This window comes from Pecten maximus, chromosome 13 (assembly GCF_902652985.1).
Source record: "Pecten maximus chromosome 13, xPecMax1.1, whole genome shotgun sequence".
NCBI lineage: Eukaryota > Metazoa > Mollusca > Bivalvia > Pectinida > Pectinidae > Pecten > Pecten maximus.
Window position 1 is genome coordinate 34,279,564 of NC_047027.1, and position 14,966 is coordinate 34,294,529.

General features: G+C 31.2%; 1 protein-coding gene across 1 annotated transcript; it reads right to left on the reverse strand.

The window, feature by feature from the left end:
* Window positions 1–2,533: 2,533 nt before the first annotated feature.
* LOC117340797 lies at window positions 2,534–14,960 on the reverse strand. The gene is made up of 7 exons (XM_033902566.1): window positions 14,877–14,960; window positions 6,838–6,936; window positions 6,516–6,634; window positions 5,410–5,530; window positions 4,745–4,930; window positions 3,708–3,796; window positions 2,534–3,126 (listed from the first exon to the last, which is right to left on the reverse strand). Exons 2-7 carry the CDS (start codon window positions 6,913–6,915, stop codon window positions 3,060–3,062), a joined length of 660 nt encoding a protein of 219 aa, XP_033758457.1. The 5' UTR covers window positions 6,916–6,936; window positions 14,877–14,960; the 3' UTR covers window positions 2,534–3,059.
* Between the last annotated feature and the right edge of the window lie 6 nt (window positions 14,961–14,966).

Consider the following 14,966-nt stretch of genomic DNA (forward strand, 5'->3'; position numbering starts at 1 on the left):
CTGATCTTAAGACAAAACTAAAATATCCATATTGGAATGATTTAATTTAAAAGATTTATAGGTAAAAAAAATTAACATATCACAAAATTCATAAGTGTTGATCAATATGACAAATTTATCACATAAGAAACAAAATCAAAATCAATCTATATATAAGGCAACTTCAGTAATTTTAAAACAAGAAATTTCATACAAGGCTTAGAAAAGTCTTTTTATATAAAACAATATCACAGTCATCAATACAATGGAAATATCACAGACTAGTTCGAAGAATGACCTTTTGCATATGCATGTATATATTGGAATGATTTGAAATTCCATGATTTCTTGTGACATGTCATATGACATCATGTGACGTCATAACAATGTTTTTATACATGTGCCTTACAATATTTATGACAAGGCCATTTGTTAAGACAGCTAGAATATACACGTGGAACCAATGACTGATTTTCAAAAAAATAGTTTTGAGTGAAACACTACTGCCCAGCAAAGTCATTACAAATCTATTACAAACCCATTACAAACCCATTAAAAACACTGTTTCCATTAAAATTGGCCATTATTTCTCGTTTCCTTTTTTGGGACAAACCTGGAGTTAAGTAATGTAATGGGCATTATTTTTCGAAATTTCAATTACTTTCCTATTAATATTTTCTTTGTAATGGTCATTAACAAAATAATGGCCATTACTTCATGTTTTGTATTTTTTTAATGGCCTTTATTCTGTTTGTAATGGCCATTAGAGTGGAGTCATCATAATGTTATGGCCATTACTAACTGTGGATTTTATGTACTCCCATAACATTTTCCATTTAATGCCCACAACAAATTATGATCACAATGCAATGGCCATTACTTATTGGTACCTTCATGTAATGCCCATTACATTTTCCATTTAATGGCCATAACAAATTAGGGTCACAATGTAATGGCCATTACTTATTGGTACCTTCATGTAATGCCCATTACATTTTCCATTTAAAGACCATAACAAATTATGGTCATAATGCAATAGCCATTACTGAATGGTGCCTTTATGTAATGCCATTACATTTTTTTTATTCTGATGTGCAATTCCTCATAAGTAACATTTTTTTCATGTAATGGCCATTACAATTGTTACAAATATCATCACATCATATTGTAATACATAATTATGACAATATTCAATATACTACCATGAATTGTTGGCCTTAAATTTATGTATTATTTCAGTATCTTATTTTTTATTATATTGTTATTGTTTAATTCCATGTCTATATAACAATTTTGTTGTTAGCTTTAAAGAAGAATAAGGAAACTGTACAGGCTTACTAAACCCCTTTACAATAAGAAAACTTCAAATTTCCAGCCAAATTTTCCCGCCAAATTTTTCCCGCCCAATAACTTCAAGCAGGAGAGTTCCAATACATAGCAGCCATGAGGCTTTTCTCACACAGATGAACAACATGTTATTTTACAAATGAAGGGAAGTATTTATCTTTCATACCTGGTTCATGATTAATACAAGACTACCAGGAAATGATTTATTCAACTCTGGAAGTATGTCAACCTGTTTATAGGTAAGAATTAACTTAAAACCAATCACCATGCATGTGACCTAAATTTACATAATGTACATTATATTCAAACAGCTTTGCCATTTCTTAAATTATATTGCCTATTTATCTAAATTGTACAAACACACATCATATGTACTTTGAGAATTAATGCAATAATGAACATAAATCACTCTTACATGTATCTGAAGAATATTAAAAGGATTTTGGGTCCACATGATTGTGTACAATACCCATTTTTGAAGCAGTTATAAATTTGAAACAAATGATGGATCAATTTGAATGCAATTTTTAATGGAAGGACTACAAGTACAAGGATATTGTCAAACATGCATAGTGATACAGTTCATGACAAACTTTGATGAAAATAAGCGGTAAAATGCATTTTCTAAATTTTCTGAATGCGTCTCATGTAATGGTCACATGTAGGTCCATTAATTTTGTATACCTGTATATATATAATGGCCATTACACTTTTGTTTGTAAAAACGTAATGGCCATTTCAATTATGTTGATCTCTGAACAGTTTTTGTACTTTAAAAGTAATGGTCATTATATTTGTAAAAATTATGGCCATTAAAGTGTATTTTCTTGTAATGGGTCTATTAGTTTTGTACACCTTTAATGGCCATTACACCTTTTCTGACGAAATGTAATGGCCATTACAGAGTACACTTCAGAAAGTAATGACACCGTTAATGGGCATTACAAAAATGGTTTTGCTCCAAACCTAATGGCCATTACATTACACCAAAATGTTTAATGCCCATTACACCATAAGGTTTAATGCCCATTACATTGAAAACTAATCATTGATGGCCTTATTACATTGTAATGGCAATTACTTAGTGAAAACTTTAATGGGTTTGTAATGGGTTTGGCCATTACTTTAGGGGCCATTAAAGGTGTACAAAAGTAATCCCAACATATGTAATGGCTTTTTAATGGGTTTGTAATGGGCAATTTGACAGTAGTGAAAGTCACCAGAATGTATGTAATGTATTCATATCCTATAGCAATTATGATTTACACATAGAACCAATGACAGATATTCAAAAAATAGTTTTGAGTGAAAATCACCAGAATACTCCTTATTTTGTTGTATTTTCATATCCTAAACAGTTATGGGAACTTCCTTTCTGTGGGTTTATTGAGCTATTTAGTTTTGAGGTACAAACTTCGTAGATTAATAATTCCTTACAAAGTAAATAGTATTTTAAAAGTTTAAGCATTTTGATATACATAACGTACATCAATCTATTTTTGTGGTTCCTTATCGACCAAAAACATAGCAAATCATAGTTCTATCACATCAAACATTTCATATTTATACATCTTTATCACCAAACAATTGAGAGGGAAGGAATTTGAACTTGAGCTTTTCCTTCATTGTCTGTTTACACTTAGGGTTTCATTATACAGATGAGGACATCCTGTAAAGGTCAAGGCTCAATGCTGTCACATTAGGTATGATTTTGAAGCACCAGAAAGTCAGAATCACATGTTTGGGTCTCTTCTTGTAGGGTCTGGATCTCCTGGTTTGTGATTTTTCAGGTAGCCCCGCCTATAATTAAGGAAACAATGGATTTATTTTAAAACTGACAGCTCAACAAAAGTGTGAATATCAAACATGAAAATGAGTTATTTTAGACATCATCCATAGGTCAGTTAGGACAACTTCTACTGATAGAAGCATAGCTCTCTATTAATAAAATGTCAAGTGGTAATAAGCTGTGTAAGCTAGAACGTCCAATATATATATCACTAATGAAGTTTAGCACATGTAAAATAAAAAGAGGATATTGTCTGATGCAAGTAAAGTTTTCCATCATAATTACTTTTAAGAATATTTCTTCTGTTTTTGTAAGAAAAATATAGATTAAGATAATATAATTACGTATGCTTAACGGAACAACAAATGTACTAAATCGAAGTCCCAGAAATGTTTATCATGGTAGAATTACATAACAGTGACACAAAATTATGGACAGAGAAAAAAATCATATGAGGAAACATTATCGATTCAGTTATTTATACAAAAATTGACTTACACTTGGTTTTATTCATTCGAAGAAAAAAAGTTTAGCTGAGAACTTAAGTATGTTATTTATAAACATTAGTTTTATCCTATATATCCTAACTTACAGTAGTGTGTTAGTCTGTTGAAGCTCTGTGATCTTGCCCTCTGTTTTTTCCATCCATTCCCTGTACTTATCGCCCCACGCCTTATTTATCTGTAAACAAATCACCAATAAATATAAACAACAGACATTATAAAATTAATATTAATTTCATCAATTGATTGCATCTGAATAACTTTTCAGTTTATTGTTTAGAGAATGATGTCCTCGATCAAAACTGACTTGACCTATATATAACACTGATGATTATTGTATTATTTTATTTAAGTATCCTGTACGACTGTGCCATCACAGAAAATGCTTCCCAAAATGATCACCCACAACACACTAAGCATTTAAAATTAACAAGATAAATTCTAGCAATACACAACATATCGAATGGCAGACTACAAACAAAAAATCTGACAGTGGAAACTCCTGGATTTTTTGTCACTTTTACCTTAAACATAAAAGGATATAAAACTGATAGAACAAATCATCACTTTTCATCAATAATCACATAAAATAATCATAATTAACTGATGTCTGGAACTTGACTCAGACAGAGATGTCTGAAACTTGACTCAGATTGAGATGTCCGGAACTTGTCTCAGATTGAGATGTCTGAAACTTGACTCAGATTGAGATGTCCGGAACTTGATTCAGATTGAGATGTCTGGAACTTGTCTCGGATTGAGATGTCCGGAACTTGACTCAGAGTGAGATGTCCGGAACTTGTCTCAGATGGAGATGTCTGGAACTTGTCTCAGATTGAGATGTCCGGAACTTGACTCAGACGGAGATGTCTGGAACTTGTCTCAGATTGAGATGTCTGGAACTTGTCTCAGATTGAGATGTCTGGAACTTGTCTCAGATTGAGATGTCCGGAACTTGTCTCAGATTGAGATGTCCGGAACTTGTCTCAGATTGAGATGTCTGGAACTTGTCTCAGATTGAGATGTCTTAGAACTTAACTCAGGTGGACACTAATTTCTCCAAACAAATAAAACTAACTATATATGTTAAAAGTTTAAACTCTGAAAATCAAAATTAGATTTTCACCTGTATCCTGAGTTTCTCCTCCATTTCACACCAATTAGCCTCCTTTATGCTGAGATCTGTGACAAGGGAGTTAACTCTATCTTTCAGATCTGTATTTTCTATTACCAGTGCTGCATTATCGGCCTCTAAACTACCGACATGTCCTTGCAATGCCTCAATCACAACCTCGTGGTCACAGGAACTCTCCTGAAAACAAAATGAGTCAAAGTCGGACCTAGCTAGACATTACATTATTTATAGACCAAACTTCTATTTAAACTGATTTTTTAAAGGAAGTTGAGAATGGCTCAGAAATAGAAAAGTGATGGATCAAGTTTTTATTTCAAATTAAAATGTATAAAAAGTGCTTAATTATGAAATAGGTACAGTTTGTTAAACATGTATGTCCCTCATCCTACTTGTACAGAAAATGCAGCTGAATGCAAAACTTTACCGAAGTTCAAAACATTTTACTGAATGCACATTTAAAGGTGTTTGATCCTGACATAGCAACCTTTATGTAAAATATTAGCACTATATCATTTTTGATAAAAGTCAATGGAAAACTGAGAGTGAATGGCAAACTGTACAAGATTTGGAGATGTCATGACAACAAGGTAACACAAGAGGTATATTAATACCTTATCGTAATTATCTTTGATTACAGACTCTTGGGCAGTATTTACCTGTTTCTTTAACAGTTCAACCTCAGCAGCAAATTTTTTCCGGAGTTCTTCGATCTCTTTGTTACGATTATCCGGAGGATTCTGTGGAGCTGAAGCAGGTGCTGCCTTTACTGTTGTCTCCCTGTAAATGTTTTGTAAATTAATTTAATTCCTGGATGATAAGTCATACTGGCCACCCCTCCCTATTTCTACAGTTCGTTTATTTTACAATTTTGCAAAATAAGATTATTTCAACTTAAATTACACTAATCCCTCCCATTGGCCTGGAGAGAGGTTTTATATATCATATATAATTAGATATGCATAAATAATTAGTACACTGTATTGGTATTTTTTCTGTAAATGACAATTATAAAGTTAGTTGTAACTATAGTTCTTCCTTTAAAATTTGTGGACTTGCTTCTTTCTTTAATCTAACTTAACTGGCTTGAACTTTTACCGGTATATTTACATTCCCCGGACTCAATATATATGACAACTGTTATATATTCTGAGGATAACTTATAATCAAATCTGATCACTTGAATATTTAAAGTAATTCCAACAAATTAAGTAATTGTGTATTAAATTTCACATACAATAAATCAATTAAGTGGTAGATAAACTACATTGAACTTTCTATTTAATTCTATTTTTCTTTCAACTAAGGTTATATCTAGGTTATGATCAGGAGATAAATATACTATCGGGTATAAAGTGTATTATCATGATTATAATTTTATCAGATGTGAACACATATGACTGTGTATTCATATTTCAAAAATCATCAAAATTTCAAATCCAGTCGTTCCCCAGGTTACAAACCCATATCTCCTGATTCCTGACCTCTACTAATCACTCTGACCTCTCCTCCTGACCCCTGAACTCTCCCCCGGGGCTTTTTTTTCACTGATTTGGGACAGAGCATTTTTGCCTAATATTTTGGGAAAAAAATTGGCAAAGATTTGTGGATTGGGAAAGATTTGTTCAGGAGTAAACTACAAATTTTTGAAATTTGGCTTAGATATGAAATCATTTCGATTGGAAATGGGGCCCATTAATGGCCCCAACAAACCCTCAGATAAAGCCCTGCCCCTAATAGACTTATTTACATACTTCCCACTTACCGTTTACTAAATGGTGTCCCCACTTCCAAAACTTCTCTCTCTCTCTTCAGAACGGTTGTGTTCTTAGCTTTCCTCAAATCATCTAGCCGCTTTCTCAGACTTGTCACCTCATCTTCAAGCTGGAATGGTGGGAAAAAAAAGAGTCAAATAAATTTTATAAAGCATCAAAAATTGTTAAGAGGATTGTCATTTTATCAATTACAATTGGATCTTGATCAATTAAATAAACAATACTTTATCAGGATATAATACAGATATTTTACTTTGTTGAAAATTAGCATAAATGACAATCATAGTCAGAATTCTAAACACCAAAACCAACCTCTTTTACTCTTTCTTTGAGGATAGCCTCGTTTTGTTTACTGTTGTTGGTAAGTGCTAGCTTCTTACTGGTAGCCATCGGACTTGCTCTCACTTCAAACTGAAAAGAAAGATTAGCAATGATTATTGTTTAAACTGCTGAAAGTCAATTTTTCTTCTGAGGCCAATTACTCTTTCTAATGTTGCTATAAAATTTTATTCAAGAATCGAAAATAGTCACAAATACAAATACATGATTTACAGAAATATATCAATATTTTTTTTCAAATAAAATTTTCTCTGGCACATATATAATATATACAAATTTATATATACTACTTACTAATACTGAATTGTAGCTATTCGTTAAATAAGCTCAAACTACACATTAATTGCTTCCTGTTTCCCTCTCGGTATCAACCAATATATTACATATATGACAACTCTTTAAATATTTCATGACAAATTTCAATATTTAATTAATGTTTATAGTCAATCATGATTAACTTCACGAGTTACTTAAACTTTTTCAACCCATAATAACATATATGTACCCTTTAGTTTCTTCAAACATTCAAAATTAAGAAACAGGTTTTTAGTTTTGACATAATTTATTGTCAAATAAAGAGACAAAGAGATCAGGCACAAGTTATCATAACTCATTTAACGCCCTCTCCTGAAAGAAATAATAATAATTAATATAATAATCAATAATTAATATATTAATTACATGTAATATAATAACCAATAATAAGTATATATAATAATCAATAATTAATATAAAAATCAATAACTAATATATTAATTAATATAATAACCAATAATAAGTATATGTAATAATCAATAATTAATATAATTGAGTGTCCTAGGGCACTTGTCTGGTTAAATATTGTTACTCTGCAACTGGTAATCAATGATAAACAAACATGTATACAAATCGGACAATGTCCTATCTAGGTATATTTTTAGACGTGGCTGTTGATTATCTCATGGTAAACACTGACCTGAGTCAGAAATATAGAGTTATCTGATAGCTAAAGATACCCATGTTTACCACAAATGATTAAACCATAAATCACAAGTTTTCATTTCATCTGACACAATGTACAGTCAATATTTAGAATCATCTTCATTTAATTTTGTGGACTTCATTTGGCAAAGGTATGTACACTCAAGTGACCAGGGACATTTTGCACACCAAATAATTCATTTAGATTTTTTGAATATTTTTTTTCTGTAACATCTATGACGTCATCATCTAACTATGCAAAATTTCAATTCGATCGAACAAGGACATATAATAGGGCTTTTTCTGGGAGCTTTTTGGGGCCGTTAATGGGTAACAAATTGAAATTATTTCATATTTAAGCCAAATTCAGTCTGCGACGTTAGGCACTAGTCCTATGCCCATGACTAGTACTATTTGGTTCGGACTAGTGGAATATCCTTGAATCTCAATATATTTGTTGTAATAAACACTGCATTTTGCTTGTCCGGACTATTGTGCTTGAAAATGTTAATGTCACAGACTGCAAATTCCCAATATTTGCTGTTTACTCCTGAAAAAAATGTTTCCCAACTCATCAATTTTCTTCCCAAAAAGAGACAAAAAGGTCCCTTCCAAAACCAGTGAGAAAAAGCCCTGTAATATACAATGTATATAGGCCTATTTACCCTGGATTGAATCACAGGCGTTTGAAGTTCTGACTGTAAATTGTGATATAATACCGTATAAAGATAAGGGTATTTACTACTTATATTTTTTATAGTAAATACCCTTAATTCTTATAATATTATATATGGTATTATATCTCAGTTTACAGTCAGAACTTCAAACGCCTGTGATTGAATGGTTGCATAATGCAGAAATGCATCGCTGAAGTTGAGATTTTTATGGTACGTTAGATCAAACAAAAAACATTAACTTGGGCTTGACTTTTTACTCAAATACACTCAAATATACTCAAATACACTCAAATACACAAAAAAATACTCAAATACAAATAAAATTCACTTCTATAACATCAATTTGTATGTGATGTGATTATTAATTTGTAAATATTACGACATAAGGCCTGATAAAAAACAAAACCAAACCAACAACTTTACAAGGGAGGTAACTCCTTTTCCTATACACCCTACCATACCTATTGAAAACATCAGTCTGGTTTTCTTTAATGTTTTTTAAGGCCTGACTCTTTCCTACAAATATATTTGATTATTATTATTTTTTAAGGATCTTAGTCTGCCTGTCTCTTTCTACTAAATATATAAAATATAACATGTATTATTTTTACTCAATCAAAATACTCTAAGATTTCAATACATAAACCATAAAATGCTATGTATGCAAAGAATAATTTACTCATGCACAAATATTTTTTTTAGTTGAGTAAATAGACTTTTTGTCAGGTTATAGTCACTTTCAGCATTAAACGGAATCATCATGGATTAAAGGAAAAGTTTCCGTTCGTCCTTGTCCAAGTGTCACTTATACTCAAAATATAACAATACATGTACTAATGACTGTGTTTGATGCACTATTGTTCATGTGTTTTATTGTATAGATTTTAATTCCCCTTATTTCTCTATATATATCTGTGTAAATTTATTTGTGCGTATATCATATCTATTCCGATGCCGATGGCAAAAGATAATCAAATTTCCAGGAGGCATCAGAAGCGAACGGAGAGAGCTAACCATGGCACAGGATGTGATGAACTTTAGAAACAGCAGAGTGTTTTGATAAGTGAAAAGTTTGAACTTCGTCTCTCTCTCTCTCTCTCTTTCTCTCTCTCTAATATGTAAATATATGTAATCTTGTAAAAAAAAATGTATTATATGTATGTAAAATTATATAGGGAAAGTGTTTAATATAAGTTTGATAACTTGTGCCCAATTCCCATGTATAAATTAAGATACAATAAAATATGTTTAAATCAAAATGTGTTTTATCATTTTCTCTTGCATTAATGACAAGATTTTTATTAGAATGAACAAAAACATTTGTCCAGTCTCATCTATTTTCATGGCATATTGTAGCACAATTTTCCTCTGTAAATTATTTAGATTGAAATTTTCTTCAGATCTGATGGGCAAATTTCCTTCTTCTATTTCAAATTAGTTATAGGTTTTTGTCCAACTTTGGTCTGAGCCGTCTTTGAGCCATGTAAAGCCGCCAATTTAAGGAAATTAATTATGACTTCATATAATGTGTTCTGTGACCTATGGAGCCCTTAGTGTTGAGCCCAATAGGAAAAAATCCTTAAGATTTTCCTTTAATGTAGGAATGACATGGTTTTTCTTAATCAGGTCCATACAGGTGCCCTATAGTAATCACTCTGTATGTTTGTTTGTTTGTCTGCCCATCCACAATAGTTCCTTAACTTTCATACTTATTGATCATGGCCAACTCCTGACCAAGACAAAGCTAGGTCACTTCGGGTGAGAGGTCAGGGTCATTTGGATCAAAAGGTGAAGGACAATGTAGATCTTTGACAATAATTCTGTCTGTTTGTGGGAAGGTAAAAGCTAACGTGTGTTTTATAGTATGTATACTGTATTTATATTTCCATTAGCACAGAAAACTGTGATTATAACTGATAAAATGAATACTTTAAAGTCCTTCCAGTCAAATCTAAAGCAGGTCAGCATTTTCTAAAGCCTAAGTTGAGTATAGGCTACACGTTCTTCAAATGTATAGTTTCATATAAAATATGAAATTCCAAAAATAGAATGAAACCTTTAAACATTTTTATAATTTTTGTAGAGACCAGTAGTCTTTCCCATATTTTCCAGTCCTTATTAAAGAAGTTCAGATGATTTCCCCTTTTACTGGTTGCAATATCTTGGAGTGTGGTATGTTTCTTTGATGTAATTTTTCAAAGCTGATAAAGACAGACTCTTTTCCTGGCACAGGGCTCGAACTTAAACGTAGCCCGATAGTCTGGGACTAGCAGATTTTCTACCCGGGCTAGTGGTTTGAAATTCCGGTAGCCAAACGGACTAGTGGAAATCTTGTAGAACTTTATTTGATTAAAATGTTGTGGCATCTTGTGTTATATATGTATTTTCATCAAAATCAAACAATACTTCCCATTTCCTTTTTCCAGTAGATTCTATATTATTTTTACACAGACAGTTATAAAATTAACTTGCTCCTCTTTTCTGTTTGAAAAAAAAATCTAAGTTGGCAGGTATGTAAGATAGTTTTATGAATTCATTGGAGATATCTTCTTTGGAAAAATTCTTTTTTATAGCACTTTTGACACTTTGATAAGTGAGAAAGTTAGTATGAATATTGAATTTCTCCATTAATTCTGTATAGCTGTAAAATCTACCATTGCTATTTTCTTTGACTATAATTTTTTTTATATAAATCCTTTTCTATACCAATCTATATAAAAAATGCTCTTATTTTTATTGTAACTAAAATAAAAGATTGTAAATGTTTCATTTTCAGATCGCTTTCACTATAATTCTTAATAATTACATCTCTTTTTATCTTGTCTGATGAACTTTTCCATAAGAAATAATAAATTTCTGAATTCAGTCTCTTAATGAATATCACCAGGATTTGGTAAAGTAATAAAAAGATGATTTAACAACTTTATGAACAGATGATTTTTGCAAATATATATACATGTGTATACATGTATATAAGTATATTGAGGCAAAATGCAACCTCTCAAATAAAATTGAATAAAATTCATGTATTGCATTTTTTGTTTTTTTTTGCTTTTAGTTTGTTTTTAGATGATATGCCTACTTCACACAGAAAAAAAATCATCTAAATATATAAATGTACACATATATATTAATATACAATCCTGGTGTATTTCTGTTTTTGATAGGAAATTAAAAGTTAAAACAAAGATATGCGTTAAGCCTTTACCTAATTATGGAAAACGTTAAACATACATGTTTAGTGCACTTGAAGTAGAATCCTTGAAGTTTACTTATAAGAAGTAAAACCATCTTATGGACCATAATATTCAATCATATCATCACAGAGTAAATTTTGAAATTTTGAAGCCCATATGAATCAACACCTGATGGTCTTAACTTATTTCTCCTTGAACTGTTTAAGGGTCTCCATAGAATCTATATGAAATATTTTGCTTGTATTATGCCTCTTTTATCAGTTTAATGTTGTTTTTGTTTCTTTTTTATGTTAACAAATTTTGGGATATTGTGGTATACTATATATAAATTAAGGTTTATTATGAGTTTATCACATATATTCTTATTTTGGCAAAATGTGCTATAATTGTAGAGAGCATATGTTCTTAACATTGCTTATGTTATATTTTAATGTAATTATGATATATTTGATGTACTTAATATTAATTGCGCGAGGTGCAAAAGAAGAGTAACAAGCTGAGTCCCTAATACAATATTTTTAATTCATACTCATCTTTAAACTTGAGTTTTTATACTGCTGTTAAATGACCAGTTTAAGATAGTTCATTTTATATCTGGTTTAATTAGGTCTTAGAAAATTAAATCTTCAGTATATCTCACAGGTAAAAATTGGAGGTTATAGGACCCCCCTCCCCCTCACCCATCTCTCTCCACCTGCTAACACAGGTGTGACACCCTTTCATTACCTGGACAGTTCAGTTATAGCCTTAGGGGGGACTCTTTCAATACACTGGTCAATTAGTGTAAGTTACACAGGCATGTCAATCATCTCCCCAGGTGTGAAAAATTGCTCTACAAATATTGTAGAAATAACATCCATATCTGTGAAAGTAATGAGGGGGGTGGAGTAATTTATAAAATTTAACTAAAATATGGTAAATTAATATTGTCCAGTAAATAAAACCAAACAATATATCACACAGAAACTTGATCTTATTAAGTAGTAAACCATGGCCATATTATAATGCTCATAATCTAATTACTCATCACCAAGTTAAGGTAATAACATAAATTGAAGTTATACAACACAACTAATATGACTTTCAACATTCTTACATATAATAGTGGTTGTATGTTTTAAGTATTTATTTATACAAAAAATGAAAATCTATATTATGGAATAAAGATTTTTTGCCATCATCAGATGGAAGTACATCAACAATTCCTATTTATCTTTTAGTCTGATCAGGAAAACAAAATGGCTTTAAGCCAGCCAGCCAGCCCACCATCAGTTTCAACAGTTTAATCTGTTATTGATACATTTCCAAAAGTTTTTCTTAAGATCTTAGACTTCAAATTTAGGTTTCCAACATAATCAAATGAATAATAAGTAATAGGGGAAAGAAGGGAAAAGTAGAAAAGAGATCAATCTCAATGGAAACTATACAGCTGATGATTTTTTTTAGAATGGATATTATTCATAACACGGATATGTTGATTTCATTTGGAAGTCAATTCTAATAATCCACCTATTGCTCTTGAGATATAATCTAAATTTGATATCATTCATTCTAAAGTTGGTCACATATCTCTTCATACTACAGCTATTTTACAGTAATAATTATATTCATATGTAATGCTATCCACTCAGTGATTGAGATTACAGTAGACTACACTCGCTTTGTGGATATTGACAACTTGGTTATCATATTAACATACTACATGTAATTTAATTTTAAAGTTATAACTGAAATTTTATGACAGCATGGCACAAAAAATCATCTGGAAACTTTTTAACAGTTTATCGAAAAATTATTACGGAAAATATTAATTCATTGCCTTGACTTCAATTTTCAATGAATTAATTACTCAAAGATTGAAATATGGATTTGTGAGGGGGGGGGGGGGGGGGGGGATCAATAAAAATGAATTATTTTACATAATACCACAAATTTGACAACAATTTTATACAGAGAATCAAATACAGTATAGAAATTCTTGTATTAAATATTAATTATAGCTATCTAGTATGAGTATTTTTGCATTTGTGAGTAGATAATCCGGATTTCAGTTTTCCTGCTCCTTTTTATTTTATTCGCGCCCAATGCGTAAACAAAAATTGGGTCGTGAATGGGGTAGGCCTATTTTGATTATCATTTTAAAATACTTCTTGGGAAAATAAATAAAAAATATTTTACATGTGACTTCTATATATACAAAAGAATACTATTTTGGGTCCATTATATCATAAAAATATTCATTTCAGGTCCGTTATCGACCATTTCGACAATTTAACTCTGACGGCAATGGGGTCGTAAATCGGATATTTTGACAATTATTTCAAAATACTTCTAGTGAAAATTAATTTAAGATATTTTACATATGACCTCTACAGACACCAAAGAATACCATATTGAGTCCATTCTCTTATGAAAATATCGATTTCGGGTCCATTATCGGCCATTTCTGTAATTCAACTCTGACGACAATCGGGCCGTGAATCGCGAATGATTAAAACATTGATTTAAACTACTTCTCGGTCAAATAAAACACTAATGTTTTGCATATGATACAGTTGAGCATTTCAGAACAAATATTTGGCTCTGTTCTCTGAAAATAATGCTAATTTAAGCCCCATTTCCCAACGTTTCGATAATTCCAAGTCAATTTCAGTAAAGCCTAAATATCCCAACCGATCCGGGTATCATAGTTCGCAAGATCGTAGCCTGATCGCTTATTAACGACCATCTTACGCACAAAATAAGGTTATATGTGTGAAATACATTTGTATTTGAGTATATTTTTGTGTATTTGAGTATATTTTATGTGTATTTGAGTATATTTGAGTGTATTTGAGTGTATTGGAGTATATTTGAGTGTATTTGAGTAAAAAGTCAAGCCGCATTAACTTATATGCCCTTGCCAGTGCATTCATCCAGTTATGGCTTCTGTCCCACGTAAGTGTACTGATCAAATGTTTTTGGACTGATAAAATGCCAAAATATAATAATAACTGTACTTTCCTAGTGTATACTGAGTAACGCTTATGCTTTCAAACAGAGACACTCTCTGTTTCAAATCATGCACAGCCGTTCCATTTTCAATTTCCTTGTTGGCATTTCATTAAAGTTACACTGGTAAATGAGCTATGCCAAAAAAAAATACATATATAGATAAACATAAGACGTCACAATTTACCAGTTTAACTGAAGTAAGTCTGCAATCAGCTGTCAGTCACTAGGCCCCCCAACAGTCGGACATATTGGTAACCTCTGACCCAACCGGGAG

Bases quoted from the DNA above. Each gene is read 5' to 3' on its own strand.
- LOC117340797 (XM_033902566.1), bottom strand. From the start codon at position 6,915: ATGGCTACCAGTAAGAAGCTAGCACTTACCAACAACAGTAAACAAAAC. The intron at 4,931-5,409 runs GTAAATACTGCC...TTTTGTTTTCAG, and splicing joins TTGAACTGTTAAAGAAACAG to GAGAGTTCCTGTGACCACGA. The intron at 3,127-3,707 runs GTAAGTTAGGAT...CCTTAATTATAG, and splicing joins CAACAGACTAACACACTACT to GCGGGGCTACCTGAAAAATC.